The sequence below is a fragment of the Pituophis catenifer genome, unplaced genomic scaffold (assembly GCF_029215685.1).
Source record: "Pituophis catenifer annectens isolate HBS135680 unplaced genomic scaffold, rPitCat1.0.hap2 SCAF_4, whole genome shotgun sequence".
NCBI lineage: Eukaryota > Metazoa > Chordata > Lepidosauria > Squamata > Colubridae > Pituophis > Pituophis catenifer.
This window is the reverse complement of record NW_027256884.1, coordinates 53,296,458-53,315,773: the sequence shown is the minus strand read 5'-3', so window position 1 is coordinate 53,315,773 and position 19,316 is coordinate 53,296,458. Positions and strand designations below refer to the sequence as shown.

At 43.3% G+C, this 19,316-nt stretch overlaps 1 protein-coding gene across 2 annotated transcripts in view; it reads left to right on the top strand.

Moving 5' to 3' along the window:
* The window catches only part of RPS6KA3 (ribosomal protein S6 kinase A3), a 148,975-nt gene that overhangs the window by 57,322 nt on the left and 72,337 nt on the right, over positions 1–19,316 (top strand). For both annotated transcript variants that reach the window (XM_070943971.1, XM_070943970.1), the window contains exon 10: positions 5,037–5,107. In XM_070943971.1, coding sequence (XP_070800072.1) covers positions 5,037–5,107 — 71 coding nt within the window. The remainder of the gene's footprint in view (positions 1–5,036; positions 5,108–19,316) is intronic.

Genomic DNA, 19,316 nt, shown 5'->3' with positions numbered 1-19,316 from the left:
TCAAAAGAGCACACCAGAACAACTGGCAGCCACATCCGACAAAACCACAGAGACCGCACAAATCCCAAGGGAATATCAGGACCTTGCAGAAGTATTCAGCAAGGCCGAGTGCAACATCCTGCCTCCCCACCATGAGGCAGATTGCGCCATCGAAATCATCCCCGGGACAAAACTACCCAAGCCCAAACTGTATGCCATGACACCCCAGGAAATGCAAGAAATGCTCAATTACATAGACAAAAACCTAGAAAGGGGGTTCATCGAGCCAGCCAAACCACGGGTCGCAGCGCCAGTCCTCTTCAAAAAAAAAAAAAAAAAGATGGAACTATGAGATTGTGTATGGACTTTTGAGATATTAATGCCGTGTGTGTACACAACCTATATCCTCTCTCCCTCATGAAGGACATGCTATCACACCTGGCCAAAGGCAAAGTCTTCATCAAACTAGACCTCAGAGAAGCATACTACCAAGTATGCATCAGGGAGGGAGACGAGTGGAAAACAGCGTTCAACTGCCCCCTAGGGAGCTTCCAACTCAAAGTGATGCCTTTTGGACTGCAGGGAGCCCCAGCGGTGTTCATGCAATTAATAAATGAGGTGCTGCATGAGCACCTCTACAAGGGGGTTCTCGTCTACCTAGATGATATCCTCATTTACACTGAGACCATGGGTGACCACATACCCCTTGTCTGCCAGGTACTGGAAAAACTTCTGGCAGCCAACCTGTATGTCAAGCTGTCAAAATGCGAATTCCACCGTGCACGGCTAGACTACCTGGGTTATCGAGTGTCAAATGAGGGAATAGAGATGGATCCAGCCAAAGTGCAAGCCGTCCTAGGCTGGCAATCCCCTCGCACCCGTAGACAGCTACAAAGCTTCCTAGGATTCACGAACTTCTACAGGCAATTCATCCCCTTCTTTGCGAAGATTGCCAAACCCATGACGGACCACCTAAAGACAGGGAGCCTAGGAACAAAACCCCGCCCGGGACAACCTCTACAGTGGGACCTAACCTGCCAAGAGGCATTTGAAACACTAAAAGAAATGTTTGCAAAGGAACCGGTGTTGAAGCACCCTGACCCCGAACAACTCTTCGTCATCCAAGCAGATGCCAGCGACGTGGCAGTTGGAGCAGTGCTATTCCAAAGAAATAGTCAAGGAAATCTACAACCCTGCACCTACACCTCCCGCAAGCTCACGGACACAGAGACGATGGACAGCATGGGAAAAGGAGGCATTTGCGGTGAGATGGGCACTGCTAACCTGGAGACACCTGCTGGAAGGGGGGCAGAAACTGTTCGAAGTCCGGACTGACCACAAAAACCTGGGGGTCCTCAAGACCCCGCGAAAACTATCACCCAAACAAGTCCATTGGGCTCAATACTTCAACCATTTTGACTTCGTGCTAAAGCACATTCCAGGGGGAAAGAACTTTCTAGCTGATGCCCTCTCCCGCATGCCCCAGTACAAATGTGAGCGGGAGCAGGTAGTGGACGCCATCGTTCCCCTTACCCAAATAGCGGGCCAAGTAACCACCAGATGACAATGCCGCGACCGGCACGATCAACCAACAAGTGATCTGACGGGAAAACTCAAAACTGAACTGCTGGCAGACCCCTGGTTCCGAGACAATCAACACATCCTGACAAAAAGGGATGACCTCACATGGAAGGGGACAAACCTCTATGTCCCTGAATCCCTACATACCCTGATCCTCCACAGGAGCCACGATGTTAAACCGGCAGGCCACTTTGAATTCCTAAAGACTTTACACTTAGCACGGAGGCAGTTCTGGTGGCCCAGCATAAAGAAAGACATGGACAGTTATGTGAAAAGTTGCACCATCTGTGCCATGATGAAGAAGCGGCCAGGAAAACCCCCCAGACTGCTACAATCAGTAGCAGAGCCAACAAGACCATGGGAGGAGATTGCAATGGACTTTATAGTGGAGTTGCCGAAAAGTGAGGGAAACACGGTGATCTGGACTGTAATAGATTTATTTTCCAAACAGGCACACTTCATACCCTGCAGCTGACTACCCTCAGCCCACCAGTTGCCAAACTGTTCCTGAAACACATCTGCCGCCTCCATGGAGTACCAAGAAGAATTATTTCTGACAGAGGGGTCCCGTTCACGGCTAAGTTCTGGAGGGAGTTCCTACGGTCCTTTAGGTCATCCCAGGGCCTTAGCTCAGCCTTTCATCCAAGCAGCAATGGGGGGACAGAGAGACTGAATGCCATGCTAGAGCAGTACCTGAGGTGCTACGTGAACTATCAGCAGTCCAATTGGGCGGAACTCCTGTCTTTTGCTGAAGTCATGTATAATGCTGTTCACAGTAGCACAGGGCTAACCCCGTTCAAGGTAGTGAGCGGCATGGACTTCGTCCCAATGCCTGAGTACCCAAGGGAGCCCCCCTCCTCAGTCAGCTTGACCGATTGGATGGCGACATTGAAAGCAACCTGGGAGAATGTCAAGAAAGCGCTAGCTAAAGCAGCACAAACCTATAAGAAATAGGCAGACAAACACCGAGCTCCCCAAAGGCCATTTCAATTGGGGGAGAAAGTTTACCTCTCCACAAAATATTTGAGGTTAAAACTCTCTAGCAAGAAATTGGGGCCAAAGTTTATGGGACCATTCCCCATAGTAAAGATAATCAACCCGGTCACGATGCAATTGAAATTGCCCCGACTGCTAGGGAAGATACACCCGGTATTTCATAGTAGCCTCTTAAAACCCATGGTCTGATTGACCCTGAGGCCACTACCCTGTGAGCCCCCAGATCCCGTGGTCATAGGGGGCCAGACCCATTATGAGGTGCAGCAAATCCTCAATTCGAGGTGACACAGGAGACAACTCCAATATTTAATCAAGTGGAAGGGTTACATCTTATCAGAGGCATCTTGGGTAAAGAGTTGAAACATCCAGGCTGATCGCCTTATAGCCATATTTCACATGGAAAATCCAAACAAGCCAGGTGGGGGGTCACATTCCTATACTCTACATCTGTACTCAAATTGTTTTGCTTTGCGCAGGTCGCCCTCGGGAAGTGAGGTGAGTCGAATGTCAACTTGCAAAGCTTTCAAGTTGCCATAAGTAGGAGGGACGGAGAACTGATAGAGCTGATTGATTTCCCTAACTGAAGCTACATTCCATACATGCTTCCTTACCGCAATCAGGAGGAGGGTGTTGGATTTCGCAGCCAGCTAAAGTGGTTAATTGGAGAATGTGATTTATGACATGGCCAGGGAGGAGGGGAGAGACAGGGTCATAGAGGAACGTAAATCTACGTGGGATTAGTTCTAACTGCATCCGAATATTGCCAAAATGGTGCTCCTAATAAATGACTGTATTTCTTTTGAAGTTTGGCTTATGGCTCATGAATTAATTAGGGCATCTTTTGGAAACTTCACAGTTTGCATGGGATGATTACTTTAGTAAGCTTTGTAATAATAAAAGAAGAGAAGGAACTTCATTTTAATCATATGTGAATGTCAAATACAAACCCACCTAGTTAATTTATTCTGAATATATGTATATATATCAGGGATATAAATTGGTAGTGTAAATAATTGAGTTCTTTATTTCACTTGTTAGCAGTTTGCAGGTCACTATAAAATTGGCACTATTTTTATTATTTCGTAAGTACCTCTAGGATGAATTTCTGTAAATCCTGTCAATATACATCTATGGGGTTGAATTAAGACAAATGGAAATGATTTATATCTAAAGAGAATTATAGTAATAGTATCATAAAAATAATATTTTTCAAATTTGTTATGTCCATAATCAAATCTAAACAAATATACTTTTGGATTTTCATTTACTTGATCATTAAAAATTGCAATTAAATTTTTTTGAGATTTTTAAAATGTGCTAGTGCAATATTTTTCACCATAAATTGGCTTAAATAACAAATATACGTAGATTTTGAACTTCTGTGTTTAAAGTGCAAGCTGTTAACATGGTCAACATTACTTATGTATTACAAAAAATAAATAAAGAAGTGTTAGCTTTTACTGAATTTTAGTTTTTAGTTTTTGGTAGCCAGTATACAAATACCTCCTAAATTTAAAATAATTTGAGATATCACCTAGTAATCATGTGAAGTTATAAGCATTGTTTTAAAAAACTTTCTAGAGGAGAAAAAAAAGAATAATTTCAATTTCCAAAAAATTAATAGCCAAATTAATTTTGATTCTTTTGGTATGTATATGTTTATTCATAAAGCACTGTGTTAAATATTTAAATTTCTTAAAGTGTAAAAGCAGAAAAGAAAATATAAATATATTTTGGAACTGTTTCATTAAAATAGAAATATGCCAAATAATTTTGAATTGCAAATATTTCAACTCTCAAAGCACATTTTAGTCTCACCATATGTGTTCTTATATTAGAACAGCCTGTTATCAAAAATTGTCCAACCTTACTTTCGAGGTTGGTCAACTTCCAATGAAATTTGAATATAATTTTTGAACTCAGAATATTTTGCTCTTAAAATGTGTTGCAATGTTATCTGTTTTTATTTTGCAATTTTAAAGGCAGAATGGAATTGAAAATCTATACTTTAAAAAAATCTAGGGAAATAAAATTTTGTATTTGAGGAATAGCAATAGCAATAGCACTTAGACTTATATACCACTTTACAGTGCTTTACAGCCATCTCTAAGCAGTTTATAGAGTCAGCATATTGCCCCCCAACAATTTGGATCCTCATTTTATCCAACTCGGAAGGATGGAAGGCTGAGTCAACCTTGAGCCTTGTGAGATTCGATCTGCCAAACTGCTGGCAGTCAGCAGAAGTAGCCTGCAGTACTGCACTCTAACCACTGCACCATCGTGGCTCTTAATATAAACATATTGGAGGCATTAAATATAGAGTTAAGCTTTGGGGAACTTAAGCTGTTATTAGAGAAAATTGCATATAAAGCTCCTAATTTACATTTATAGAAAAAAAATTAAAAATATGTTCTAAATAATCACGTCAAAGGTTTTCTCCATATTTTTTAATATAATTGATGAAAATTTTATTCTTTCAGTTTGAAATGCTCACTGGTACTCTACCTTTTCAAGGGAAAGACAGAAAAGAAACCATGACTATGATTCTCAAGTGAGTACACTCTTATTTATATGTCTCAAATATACTACTGGGTTTGCTCTCTGGATTGTAGTATCTACCCTGTTTCACCCAAAATAAGACATTCCCTGGTAATAAGCCCAATCGGGCTTTTGAGCACATGGCAATAAGGCCAAGTGCTTATTTCAGGGTTCAAAAAAATATAAGCCAGGGTCTTATTTTTGGGGAAACACGGTAATGACTATTCTTCCCCTCATTTTGAAAGGTACTAATATATCATAAATGCATATTTCAGATGTCCTGCATTCTCCACCAGAAGTGTAAAGGCATTCAACCCAATGCTTTATAATTTGACATACATTAACTATTAGTACTTTTAACTCACCAAATGTCTCATATCTCATATTTCTTGGTCATGTTATCTTCAAAACAGTATTGCTGTAATCCATGTTCAGTTTGTTAACACTAAATAAGTGAGAAATGTTTTTTCAGTGCTTATTCCTACAATTTCTCCTCATTCTTGCATACCAGCTTAATTCTAATATATACCTTGGTCATTTGAAAATCTGTATTTGACTGATATTTGTTGCCTGATTTATGATAAGTTATATATGTATATATGCACCATCTTGTCAGACTTTGATTCTTGGTGAATGCCTGAATAAATCATACAGTTTTCTTTGCATTTTTTTTCAAAGTACCATGTTTCACTGAAAATATGACCTACCCGAAAGTAAATCCTAGCTTGATTTTTACATGTGTGCCCAATGTAAGTCCTACCCCCAAAATAACTCCTAATTAAGACCTGCCCGCTCCAGAGTGCACAGGTAAAAATTATGCTAGGGTGGGGATGGGGGTGGAGCTGCCCTACATATTTATCTTTGGACAGTTGCAGTTGCCTCGCAGCCCCCGACACCTTCCTTGCCGACCCATTTATTCTGCAGCCGGCAAGACCTGCAAGTCTTTCCTAAAGGCCTCTGCAGCTGATAACAGAGCTCCAAATCGATCCGGAACTCTGTTATCGGCTGCAGAGGCCTTCAGGAAAGCCTTACCAGCCTCAGAAGAAGTTCCTGAAGGCCTCTGACAGCAAAAAGGAGACAGGGCAAGACGCGTATAAGTGAGGTGAGTCTACTGACAACAACCCCCCTGAAAATAAGACCTGGTGCCTTTTGGGGGGGCAAACAAAAGACAGGGTCTTGTTTTTTGGGAAACACAGTACTTGCATGGTGTGCAAGATATAGTACATACTATGCTCATAAGATATTCCTTGTCATACTTCATGCCATATGTACAATAATAACGCTTAATTTTTCAGATACTAACTCTGTATTCAGAAACATAGTAGAAACTCACAGACAGAATATGAAGAACTGCAGAACAGAGAAATCAGGCTCTGTATAGTACATATTTCCACTCCAGAGTATAGGAGTGAAATATAGGTTCTTTCCTTCTAGTCCAGGTGTCAGCAACCCGTGGCCCCAGAGCCGCATGTGGCTCTTTGGGCCCTCTGCTGTGGCTCCCTATCCCATCACTGTTTGGCCTCACCCCTCACCCCTTCTATTTTTTTGGATATTTTTGGAAATCCAGGCTGGCTGAGGAACGATCGCCAGCTGTGGTGGAGGTTTGCTTTCGGGTGACCCTCCTCCCACTCCTCCTCTTGTGACCCCCTGGCAGGCTGTGGCTGAGCCAGGAGTGTGTGCACACGTGGGGAGACCCTCAAGCGAGCAGCAAAGTGCAGGAAAGGCACGCGGGCCAGCCGGCCGCTCGCTTAAGGAGGGCCTCCCCACATGTGCGCACCCTCCTGGCTCAGCCACAGCCTGCCAGGGGGTAACAAGAGGAAGAGGGGGAGGAGGGTCGCCAGAGAGTGCAGGACCGAAGTGGCCCTGTACCTGCCTTCGTCCCACATTTGCGCGTAAGACAGCCGTTTCCTGGCACTTCGGGCTAGAGTTCATGCCCTTCACATTCGGCTGAAGAGCTGCTGGGGGTGGGGGACGACACGGCAAGGTGATGGCCAGAGCCTCAGTGCAGGAGAGAAACCACGTCCTGTTGCGTTCTGTTAAGACCCTCCTTAAACATGCGTGCCTTTGCTTTGGTGCTCGGTTGTGGAGGGTCTCTCCACGCATGTACACACTCTCGGCTCAGCCACAGCAGGCCAGGGGGTCACGATAGGAGAAGGAGGGGGGGGAAGGAGAAGGACGGTTGCCTGAAGGGAAGCCTCTGCCCCTGCTGGTGATCATTCCTCAGCCAGCCCGGATTTCCAAAAAGAAGAAATAAAAGGAGTAGTGAAACACCCCAAGAAGAGCTTGCTGGCTTGGCCCAGCCGTGGCTTTCAGAGAGAGAGAGAGAGAAAGAGAGAGAGAGAGAAACAGACACACACACACACACACACATACACACACAAACACATACAGAGAGAAGGGGGGGAGAGAGACAGAAAGACACACAGAGTGATACACAGAGGGTGTGAGAGAGAGATACACACAGTGATACCCAGGATGTAAGAGAGAGAGAGACATAGACACGCACACAGTAATACACATACAAATCTTGCCATTTTATAGCTAGCTATTGATTATGCACTCTCAAATCAATCAAATTCTTCTCAAGAAATAGTAATATTGTACTCCAGAATCTCATTTTATGTTGTATTACTGAACGAGTATTACAGAAACTCATTTCCAAGTGAATGCTCTTCGCATTATTGATGCCAAAAGGAGGTGCTACAACAACATTTTCAGATTACATTTGTTACACATATGCATTCAGACTTGACCTTGTTTTTATTCTGTTCAAATACTGCTTCAACTGTAATCTAAATAGCAAGAATTTCTGAAAAAAATCACGAGTAGTTAACAAGGAATGATCAACAACACATTGTAATTATCATATGACTGTTTTATCTGAAATATGAGTTGTGCTCTTAATTCATTTACCTTTAAGATGGAAGATTAAGTTATTCCAAATAATTTAGTTTTAAAATGGAAATTTTAAAACATCCACCAAGAACATCCACCAAGATGTTCAAAATAATATATAGGGCTTTTCCATCTCCTATTTCGTCCTCATAACTGAGTCATGAATGAGATTTAAGAGGCCTTATTTCTCTTAATCTGAAATGTTAATAACTATTGGATGATGATTCCCTTTAATAACTGTGTTATATTTCTTTAGCTGAACATAATATATAGAACATTGGTATGAGCTAAAGGAGCTGGCAGATGTGACTTCAGAACCACTGAGCCATATCTTTCAAAGTCCCTGGAGCACCAGAGGACTGGAAAAGAGCTGATGTGGTCCCAATATTCAAAAAGGAGAAAAAATAGATCTAGGAAACTACAGACTACTCAGCCTGACATCTATACCTGGGAAGATCCTGGAAAAAATGAGCATTGATCCTGAGAACACATAGAAACAAGCCAACATAGGTTATCAAAAACAGATCATGCCAGAACAAATTTTATTACATTCTTAGTGGTTTAGAGAAATTCTGTGGACATAGTTTACTTGTTGTGGTCCGCCAGCAGCCTGCGGAGCTGGCAGCGGAGTCAGACAGTGAGGAGGCTGGGGAGGAACATAGGCCAGTCCTGGAGTCTGGGGAAGGCTCAGATGAGGGCTCTGCATCAGAGGCAGAGATGGGGCCAGGGCCATCTGGGAGTTATGCATGGACTCCGGAGCCTCCAGAGTCAGACATCAGAGAGGCAGAGGAACAGGAGGAGCCTGTTCCTAGTGCGTGCATGCACAGAGCTGCCAGAAGGCAAGAACAGTTAAAACTAAAAGGACGACTCGGGAGTAAGGCCTGGAGATGATTGGCCTCTCCCATAAGGCTTAAAAGAGTAGCAAAGGACGTGGGACCTTTGCAGGAAAGCAATGTTGTTAATTCTATTTCCAGTCAGTGTCTCCACCTTGCTCGGCTCCATGGCAATGCCCTTATGAGAGATGCAATGCCCCAGGAACATGATGGTGGACTGGAAAAACTGGCATTTCTCCAGTTTAGCATATAGGTGATGCTCCCGGAGCCGTTGCAAGACCAGGCGTAGGTGGTGTTGATGGCTCTCCCGGGAGGGAGGGAGAGTATATCAAAATGTCATCCAAATAAATCACGACAAACTGGTCCAAGGGGTCCCAGAAAATGTTCATAAAATGTTGGAAGACGGTAGGAGCATCGGTCAACCCAAATGACATGACCGTATATTTGAAATGTCTGTACCTGGCGCCAAACGCCGTCTTCCATTCATCCCTGGGACGGATCTGAACAAAATTATAAGCCTCCCAAAGCCATTCCAACAGTTTGGGAATTAGGGGCAGAGGATACCGGCTGCGCACTGTGATGGCGTTTGTAGGGGAACCAGCCACCACCTGAAACACGGCTCTGCAAATTGCATCGGGCCAATGGGCGGCAGTGGCTGAAAAGGAAGGACGTTTCACTTTAGGGGCTCCCAGGCGTGGAGAGGGCTTAGGTGGCGGCAGCAGCTGCTCCTCACATTGCTGGGGAATGAAGTCATTGTGGCCGTTGTCTGCCCTGAGCTGCCTGATGGACGGCCAGAGGGGGGGACCAGCCACGAACCGTGGGGTCCGCCTTGTTCGCCAAAGCCACAGGGCAGATCCCCCCCCAGACCATCCCGAAGAGGCTGTGCCCTGACCCTCCCCCCAGAGCATGCAAGGGGTCTCTTCAGGGAAAGCAAGTAGTCCCTGCGGATCGCAGGAGCACCCTGATAAGTTTTCCAGAAAAGAACTTCTCAGTAATCAACACCCTCTTTCTCAATTGAGTCTCTGAGGCACCTCTCACTTGCAGGAGGAGGAGAAGGGTGGCGTAAAGCAGCGCCACCTTAAATGCTGGTAGGCAGAGGTAGAATTCTTTTTTTCTTGTTTTCCTCCCCAAAAATTAAGGTGCATCTTATACTCCAAAGAATATGGTAATATAAAACTGTATGGCCTCCTCATTAGAACCGATGGTCAGGCGCAAGGGTTGCGTGGCCCAGACCAGGCCATCAATGGTCTCCACAAGCATGGGAGGATCCACTGGACACTGAGGGACTGCATATTTGGCTGCAAACGCCACATCTGAAAAGTTAGTTGTAGCTCCGGAGTCAACCAAGGCGTGAACCTGAATCCCCTGCAGACTATTGGACAAGAATACTCTTGCTGTCAGGATCAAGTGCCAGGGGGGTCTGGGCTCCACGTCTGCTGGGCTTGACTTGGTGTTGGTGCGCTCCCGACCCCGGGTCTCCCCTAAATCGGGCTCAGGGCGTTTCCCAACAGGGTTTTCTGTGGCTTTGGGGCAGGCCCAGGAGTTGACTCTCCTCGTCGCTGTTGTGATCAAGGCCCAAGTAGTGGGCCAAACACAATTCAGTCCTGAACAAACTTATTTAATTAAAACAGCTGAGAATTAATTCATTCTCAGCTTAGTCCAAAACAAAATTCTTCATAACCAGTCCATCGTCCTTATCACCAACCTTTGATATCTTTGGCAACCTGCCAAAGGCTTTTCTTGCCAAAAACCCCACAGAGTTCAAGAGACGTTGACAAGAAGCACAGGAATCAATTTTGCTTTTCTAAAAAGAATCCAACGACTCGTTGCTGCTATTTTAAGCCTTATGGGAGGGGCCAATCATCTTCTGGCCTTACTCCCGAGTTGTTCTTTTTTCTTCAGCTGCTCTTGCCTTCTGGCAGCTCTTCGCATGTGAGCACTAGGAACAGGCTCCTCCTGGTTCCTCTGCTTCTCTGCTTTCTGCCTCTGTAGGCTCCAGAGTCGGCGCATTGCTCCCAGATGGCTCTGGCCCCATCTCTGCCTCCGATGCAGAGCCCTCGTCCGAGCCTTCCCCTGACTCCAGGACTGGCCCCTTGTCCTCCCCAGCCTCCTCACTCTCTGACTCCATTGCCAGGTCTGCAGGCTGTTGACGAACCACAACAGTCACTTCTTGGGGCAAGAGGCAGCCATGTGCCCAGGTTCCCCGCAATAAAAGCACAACCCCCCTGATTGTCGTCTATTTTTCTCAGTCACTAACAGACCGGGTCTGGCTACTGTGGAGCCGGAGTCTCACGCACGAACTGTACCACCCAGTTCTCCTGGCAGGCACAGCGACTGGTCTGTATCTGCAACCGGGCATCGATCCTAAGGCACAGATGGACCAGCACGTTGAGTGTCGGAGGGATATCAATCTGGACCAGCTCGTCTTGCAACTTCTCTGATACCCCATCCTGGAACGCGTCCATGAGGGCAGCCTCATTCCAGGCTGAATCCTGGCTAAGCAGCTGAAACTCACTGACATATTCCTGCAGTGGGTTCCAGCCCTGCTTCAGGGTCTTCAGACGTCTGGTGGCAGTCTGCGTTTGATGGGGTCCTCATACACAAGTCTGAGATGCTCACAAAACCCCCTGAAATCGTCCAACAGAGATCTAGCCTTGACCAGCAGTGGCGTGGCCCAGCGAGCCGCAGAGCTAGAGAGCAGGCTGATCATAAAACCCACTTTATCCCGGTCAGTGGAGAAGTCCTCAGTTCTTTCTTTTTTTAAACAATTTTTTTAAAGACACACAAACATACAATACATTTTTTCTGAATAGTATTGACCGAGTCAAAATTCATACAGCTTATTTTCTCCAAATTTACTATATATATTTCAATTTCTCCCAATGTATTCTACTTTCCCCTTTTCTCTAATTTTTATTTACTATATAATATATAATCAATATTACCATCCGCCCTAACCTCCTTATCTTAGCCTATTTCATCTTATTTCTCCCTTTATCACATTTATTTTCCGAAGTTTTTTATTCTATTGAAACCCTTTACTTTATACAGTTATTTAATCATTTAATTTTTCACAATTATTTTCCTAAGGTAGACCAGTTTATCATATCATATAGTTCCTTATTAATCATTTTACCATTTTAACCATATATTTCTTTGAATTTATTTTACATCACCTTTTTCTAATAGTTAGTCATTTTACCATTTTAGCAAAAACAATACACTTCTTCACATTTGTTATTCTAATTTCATTTAACTTTCCATCTTTTAACCCTTCCTGAATATATAATTTAATATAATCACCAATATTACTCCTAATACCATTAAGACTATTACTATATTTGTATATCATATTATCCTTCTTCCAGACCTCTCTTCCATTTCAATTTCATTCAAAATTTCTTTTCTAAATAAATCCTTTTATATCAAACCATTTATATTGTCATAAATTCAATTTTACAATCCCAATTACCATTTTCTCCTGTCTTACTACCTTATCCATTATTTTATCCTTTCAAGCATATTTTTTTTATATTTGTTTTACATCATTTTTATCTAAAAGTTAATTATTTTACCATTTTACCAGAAACAATACAATTCTTCACATTTGTTTTTATAACACCCTTTTTGAATAAACCTAGCTTCCATTTCACATTCATTCCAAACTTTCCCCTTCAAATAATTCGTTTTGTATAATTCAATTTTTACTGTCCCGATATTAATACAATTCCTTTGCACTTTCACGGTTAGAAAATATATTTCATCTTACTCATATAATATGATCACCAATATTACTTCTAACACAATTATTAATAAAACTATTATACTTATATATAATTTCCCCTTCTAAATAAATAATTTTATATCAAACCAATTATATTGTCATTTGAATTCAATTTTAACAATCTCAATATTTTTAATTTTATTCATTTCAATTTCATTTAAGTTTCAATCTTTTAATCCCTTCTAAATGTATCATTTTATGCCAAATATATTCCATGTGAGTTCTAGGGTTTATTAGATCACTGCTTAAAGACAGTTTCTCTGCAGGTTCCGTGGAAGCAAACAAACACTGATAATAATTCTCCCAGTCCTCAGCAGAGACTGGTATATCAAATGCAAATTGCCGTTCCTTCAGGACACCTGCTACAGAGTGCCAAAATATTACTGAGTTATGACTTCTGGCAGCCAACTCGAGTTCTGACCAGATTGAAATGGCAAAAAAAAAATTCTTTAATGTTATAATTTTTTTATATTCCCTTGTGTGTAACATCTCAGCTTGTATATGAGCAGTAGATTCCTCTGGGAGAGTCTCATGGCTGCCTTCTTTTTCAGTTGCTGGCATTCAGGATCAAACCAACGGGGTCTACCCACTTGGGCTCCTTTTGTAGCAGGTTTAGTTGTTAGGTGTTTCTTCAGAATATTACAGAGATTAGAGAATGCATTGAAGGCTGACAGCCAGTCAGTATTAGATGACTGGATTGTTCTAGCCCACTTGGTGGCATTCTCTGTTTTAAGGCATTCTGATATTGCCTTAGTATCAACTTTGGCCCAAATTAACCTTTTATTTTGAGTCACCTCTACCTTTTTAGGGAGCCATCTGTCAGCCATGTTATATGGTCTTAAATCTGAGCGGCTAATAGTAATTTTAGTAATAGTAATTTTATCTTTTAATTTACACTTTGTATCATTTTACAATATTAACTTAGCATTTGAAACATGATTCTTGGATACAGATTAGATACAGATTAACAGAGTTGGAAGGGACCTTGTAGGTCACCTAGTCCAACCCCCTGCCCAAGCAGTCCCTACACCATTTCTGACAGATGGCAGTCCAGTCTCTTCTTGAAAGCTTCCAGTGATGAAGCTCCCACAACTTCTGAAGGCAAGCTATTCCATTCATTGATTGCTCTAACTGCCAGAAAATTTCTCCTTATTTCCAGGTTGAATCTCTCCTTGTTCAATTTCCATCCATTATTCCTTGTCTAGCCTTCAGATGCTTTGGAAAATAGTTTGACCCCCTTCCTCTCTGTGCCAGCCCTTCAAATATTGGAACACTGCTATTCTGTCTCCCCTGGTCCTTCTCTTCACTAGACTAGCCATGCCCAGTTCCTGCAACTGTTCATCATATGTTTTAGTCTCTAGTCTCCTAATTGTCTTGGTTGTTCTTCTCTGCATTCTCTCTAGAGCAGGGGTGTCAAACTCAAGGCCCGCGGGCCAGATCCAGCCAGCGATGAGGCTGAATTTGGCCCACGTGGCCATCATGGAAAATATAAGGGTCCAGCCCGTGTCACTTCAGCCCAGCCCATGCCATCCCAGTCGGCATGCTCGCACACAGGCCCAGTTCTCCGTCACTGCATGCAGGGCAACAAAAGTAGTCTGAGACTATGGTAAAAAAAATAGTTCAGACCTTCCAACCTTGCAAGATTTTTTTTTTTTTTTGGTGAGAAGTTGGAAGGTCTGAATTATTTTTTTACTGGCTTACCTTCAAACTGTAGGGCCTTCAAACAGTAAGTGCACCAAGGCCATGGATGGCGTTGGTTGGCACGCAGCCAATTCCGATTCCACGGCCAGTCTTACTATCTGAGGGCAGGAACAAAGCCTTCAACTGAGCAAGGAGGCACTGCAAGGCCAGGCTCTTCATACCTGCATCCAGCCCGCCAGAGTTTGCTGTGCCGGGGCAGGAATGAGACCCTGTCCTGCAGAGCCCACCACCACTTGAGCGGAGAGGAGGAGGAGAACAGCGAGGTTTTGTGCCAGCCGGCTAACCAAGCAAGGAACAGGTCAGGCAGAGCTGGCTGGCTGGGGAGGGGGCATCATGGCTGTTCAGGTGGCTGAATGCTCCGACTGAAGCTGATGCTCGCTGTGCCGTGGGAGAAATGAGAGGCCCTGTTGTCCCTCAGAGCCTGCTGCCACTTGAGTGGGGAGGACAAGGAGAAGAACGGTGAGACTCAGGGAGGTCAGGCGGGGCTGGCTGGTTCGGAGGGAGGAGATCATGGCTGCTTAGGTGGCTCCTGCTGCCCCCGCTGCTGCCAGCAGCTTGGGTGCCCTGGCTGAAGCATGGATCACACTCTCTGTCTCATACACATACACATACAGAAACAGAGGTTGCATCTGATTGCTCTCTTGCACTCTCTCTCTTTGTCCTCTGCAGCGGCAGTGCTCAGCTTGAGTGCTCTGACTGCGTCCGAGCTGAAGAAAGTGGAGGCGCAGCAGCGGGCTTACCTTCAAAGATCGCTCCAAGTGCCCCATGTGCACGCAGACGCCCCATTTGCATGGCAGCATGCTCCGTGGGATGAGGTCTCATTAAGTAATTCAGTGGAAAGTAATTCAAGGGGAGAGAGAAAGAGCAGGAGACCGGCACAGCAAACACTTTTCATGCCGAGAATGAAAGCTTCTGGGTCCTTGACTCTCTACAAAAGATTATGGGCACCTGAACCTGTTCAGGTGCCCATAATATTGGTGTTGTGTTACCAACCAGCAGAGTAAATGCATAAGGAAACGTTGCTGAGAGCAATGAATAAGAGTTATGCAAACTGGTTTATCAAAAGCTTACTTTATAGTAGAAAAACAGTCTCATACTCTTTAAACAAATTCCAAGTCTTTGTCAGTTAAATCAGTCCAGTATTGCAGCATATCATAGCAGCAACTGAACACGTTACAATACCTTGCTTAAATACTCTCACAACCAGTCATTACCTAATTACAGCATGACTCAGCATTAAAGCCTTAAAGTTACACAATAGATATTCATATTAAAGTCACAGAACACATATATTGCCTGGACAACTTGTTAGGCTCAAACTACATCCTAACAGAACCTACGCGATATTACGGCACCCAGGAGTGTCCATTCTCGGCAGGAAAAGCATTTCCAGGCCAACTCTCCTCTCCCTTCCTTAAAGGCAAAGAGGAGACAAATGTTTGCAAAGTAAATGAATCTGTGTTCCAGGAAGGGAGGGAGAAGCATGAGGTATCTTAGTGGGTCGTGGAGGCCTTGAGGACCTGTTTTATCACTAGCCCAGCTCAGCTTTCCCCGCCCTGAGATATCTCATGTTCACTTAACAAACAGCACATTGGTATTCTTGAATTGTGAACTCTTAGGAAAGTATCTCCTCCTTGTATGTTGCAAAAAGCTATTTGCAGAGGGGAAAACAGGACCAAGCAAGTGGGGGAAAATATTTTCCTTTGGTATATTTCCAGTCTGAATTAGGCCACGCAGGGTTCCTACAGCAGAGCCCTTTTAAGGATTATATATTACTAGAAAAGCAACTATACTTACCTCTGTTTTAAATGCTAAAACTGTTGCACATAAAAAACAGAGGAGCTCTGATCAACTATCAGAGCCATCATTTTGATAGTTTTGCTGTGTTGTTATCTGTGGACACCCCCACGAAATGCAAACATGGGATAAACTGAGCCTGGTTTCTTCTCAGTCTTATAAGTGGCCACAAACTACTAGCAAAAGTGGCATTTTATCACAAGGCGAGGAGGCATCGAGAAATGTTTCCCCTTTTGCATTTGAGCATCCAAGAAGGGACAGGAAAGAAAAAGAAGGAAAGAGGAAGAGAGCAAGGAAGGAAAAATAAGGAAAGAGGGAAAGGAAGAAGAAAGAAAGGAGAAGGAAGGAAGGAAGGAAGGAAGGAAGGATATTATAATGATAGAGAGTGAGGATCTGAGGTAAATCTTGCCTTAACACTTGTCCACCAGCAGCCCCGCTGCCTTTTGCCATCCCGTTATCCCCTCCTCCTGACCTCTTCTGGTGGTCTCCCAGAAGGATGCTTTGGTTACAAAGCCGGGTCTTCTCGCAAGGAGAGGGAATGGGCCTCCCTCTGACCTACACACTCTGCCCTCACACACCATGAGCAACCTGGCCAAGGAGGACAAGCACAGCAGCAGTGGGAGCTGGCCACACCACACCGCTCCCCTGAAGTCAACCACAACCCTGATGCAGCCCTCAGTGAAGTTGAGTTTGACATCCCTCCTCTAGAGTCTCAACATTTTTTTTATAGTGTGGTGACCAAAACTGGATGCAGTATTCTAGGTGTGGTCTTATAAGGCTTTATAGAGTGGTATTAGTACCTCACTTGATCTTGATTGTATCCCTCTGTTAATGCAATTTAGGATTGCATTTGTTTTTTGGCTGCCACCGCACACTGTTAGCTCATATTTAATTGGTTGTCCGCTAAGACTCCAAGATCACAGTTACTGCTATTAAGCCTGGTTTCACCCAGTCAATATGTGTACTTTTGGTTTTTCTTGCCTAAATGTAAGACTTTACTTTTTTCTACATTGAATTTCATTTTGTTAGATAGGGCCCAGTGTTCAAGTCTGTCAAGATCCATCCAAAATTTGGTAGGTTCCCCTTCTATTCCCTCTAAGTAATTTATGAAGATATTGAAGAGTACTGGGCCTAAGACAAAACCTTGTGGTACCCCACTGCTTACTTCCCTCCATATAGATGTAGTACCATTAAGGACTACTTGTTGAGTATGGTTTGCCAGTCAGTTGCAAATCCATTTGATGGTGATGCTATCTATCCCACTTTTTTCTAGCTTACAAAGAAGTAGGTTGTGGTCTACTTTGTCAAATGCCTTGCTGAAGTCTAAGTATATTATGTCCACAGTATTTCACTGGTCTACTAATTTAGTCACTATGTTGAAGAATGAAATAAGATTGGTTTGGCATGATCTGTTTTTAACAAACCCATGCTGACTGCTAGTTATTACTTTACTCATTTCTAGATGTTGGCAGATCTGTTTTTTTATTATCTTTTCCAGTATCTTCCTGGGTATTGATGTTAGGCTGATTGGTTTGTAGTCTCCTGGGTCTTATTCCCCCCCCCCTTTTTTTTTTGGAAGATGGATCAGATGCTTGGTTTGTCCCATTCAGTGGTGAAATCTTCCCCGGTTTGCCACTTGTTTGCTGCCCGCGCATGCGCAGTGCGCACCAAGCGAGCACCTGCATCCACAGTATGTGCCAAATGCGTGCTTTGCATGGAAAAAGGAGTCTTAGGAAGGTAAGTGGAACAGCGAGGGGGGGAACAGCTGTGCCACGTCATTTTGATTTGCTAGAAAGCAGAATTTTATCACTACCAGTTCACTCGAACCGGTAGCATTTCACTGCTTGTCCCATTGCTACCATCTTTAGAATTGTGAAGGCTAGGAATGTGAATTGATTTATACTTTTCTAAGCAGGTGATACTATGTTTTTGTCTCAGAGCCCAAATATGTAGTGAATGTTAGACTGAATGCTATTACAAGAAGTACAGATTCGACAATGAACCAGAATCCAAAGTAGTTGTATTTCACAAGGAAAATGAAGTGAACAATTGGAAGTTATACATAAATAAAGAGAATGTTATTTTTAACACATTTTCTACCAGGTATGGTCCAACCACAAATTAAACCAAAAAGGCAGTTAAAATTAAGCAAAAGCAATAAATTCAATATACTTTATGGAATATTTTAAATCACAATAAAAATAGCACTTACACCACTATAAAATTCCATGCATACCATCCATCTTACTTCATAAGATGTACAGAAAAAAATGGGCCTTCAAGTGACTAAAAGAATAAAATACTTTGGTATTTGGATGTCTTCTAAAATACGTCCATTATGGCAGATAATTACACAAAGTTGTTAGCCCAAACAAAGACAGACCTAGAAAAGTGGGAGCACCTGCAACTCTCCTTACTTGGTAGGATAGCTACGATTAAAAACCATGTACTTCCGAAATGGAACTACTTATTTCAGACTGCCCCCGCGAGACTGGATAGTGGTTTTTTTAAACTGCTAGATAGTTATGTGAGGAAATTTGTGTGGCAGAAGAAGAAGCCCCGGATAAACTTAAAATGCTCCAAGAGGCTCCATGTAGAGGGGGATTTGGTCTACCAAAATGGGAGTTTTACTACCAAGTGGCTAATTTAACTTGGATCAGAGACTGGATGCTTTTAAATAGGAAGAGGACTCTTACATTGGAGGGTTATGACTTGTGTCAAGGTTGGCACCATTTTCTATGGAGGGAGAGGGGCAAGAAATGTGGACAGTTTAAGAGACACTACCTTTAGAGAATATTATTAGAATCCTGGGAAAGAATTAGGAACAGGCATTATTCAATGATTCCGATTTGGTTTGCCCCATTAGAGGCAGTAACACATGCGACACTATATAATAAGGAAATACCATTGACTTATCAGGATTTGCTTGACCCTCAAGGGGAATTGAAGACCCAAGAGGAGCTTACAAAACAGGGCAAAAAGGTAGACTGGTGGGCGTATGCCCAAATACAATCGAGAGTCAGAAGGGACCAAAGAAAGGAGGGAATATATAGGTCATTACAGGAGTTAGATAAAATCTTATTGGGAATTGAAAAGAAATTACTTTCAAGATGCTACCAGTTTTTAGTATCACGATGGATTGGTGAGGAGGTGATCAAGGACACTATGATTGCCTGGGGGAAGAACCTCGGATTTTCTCCAAATCTGGATAA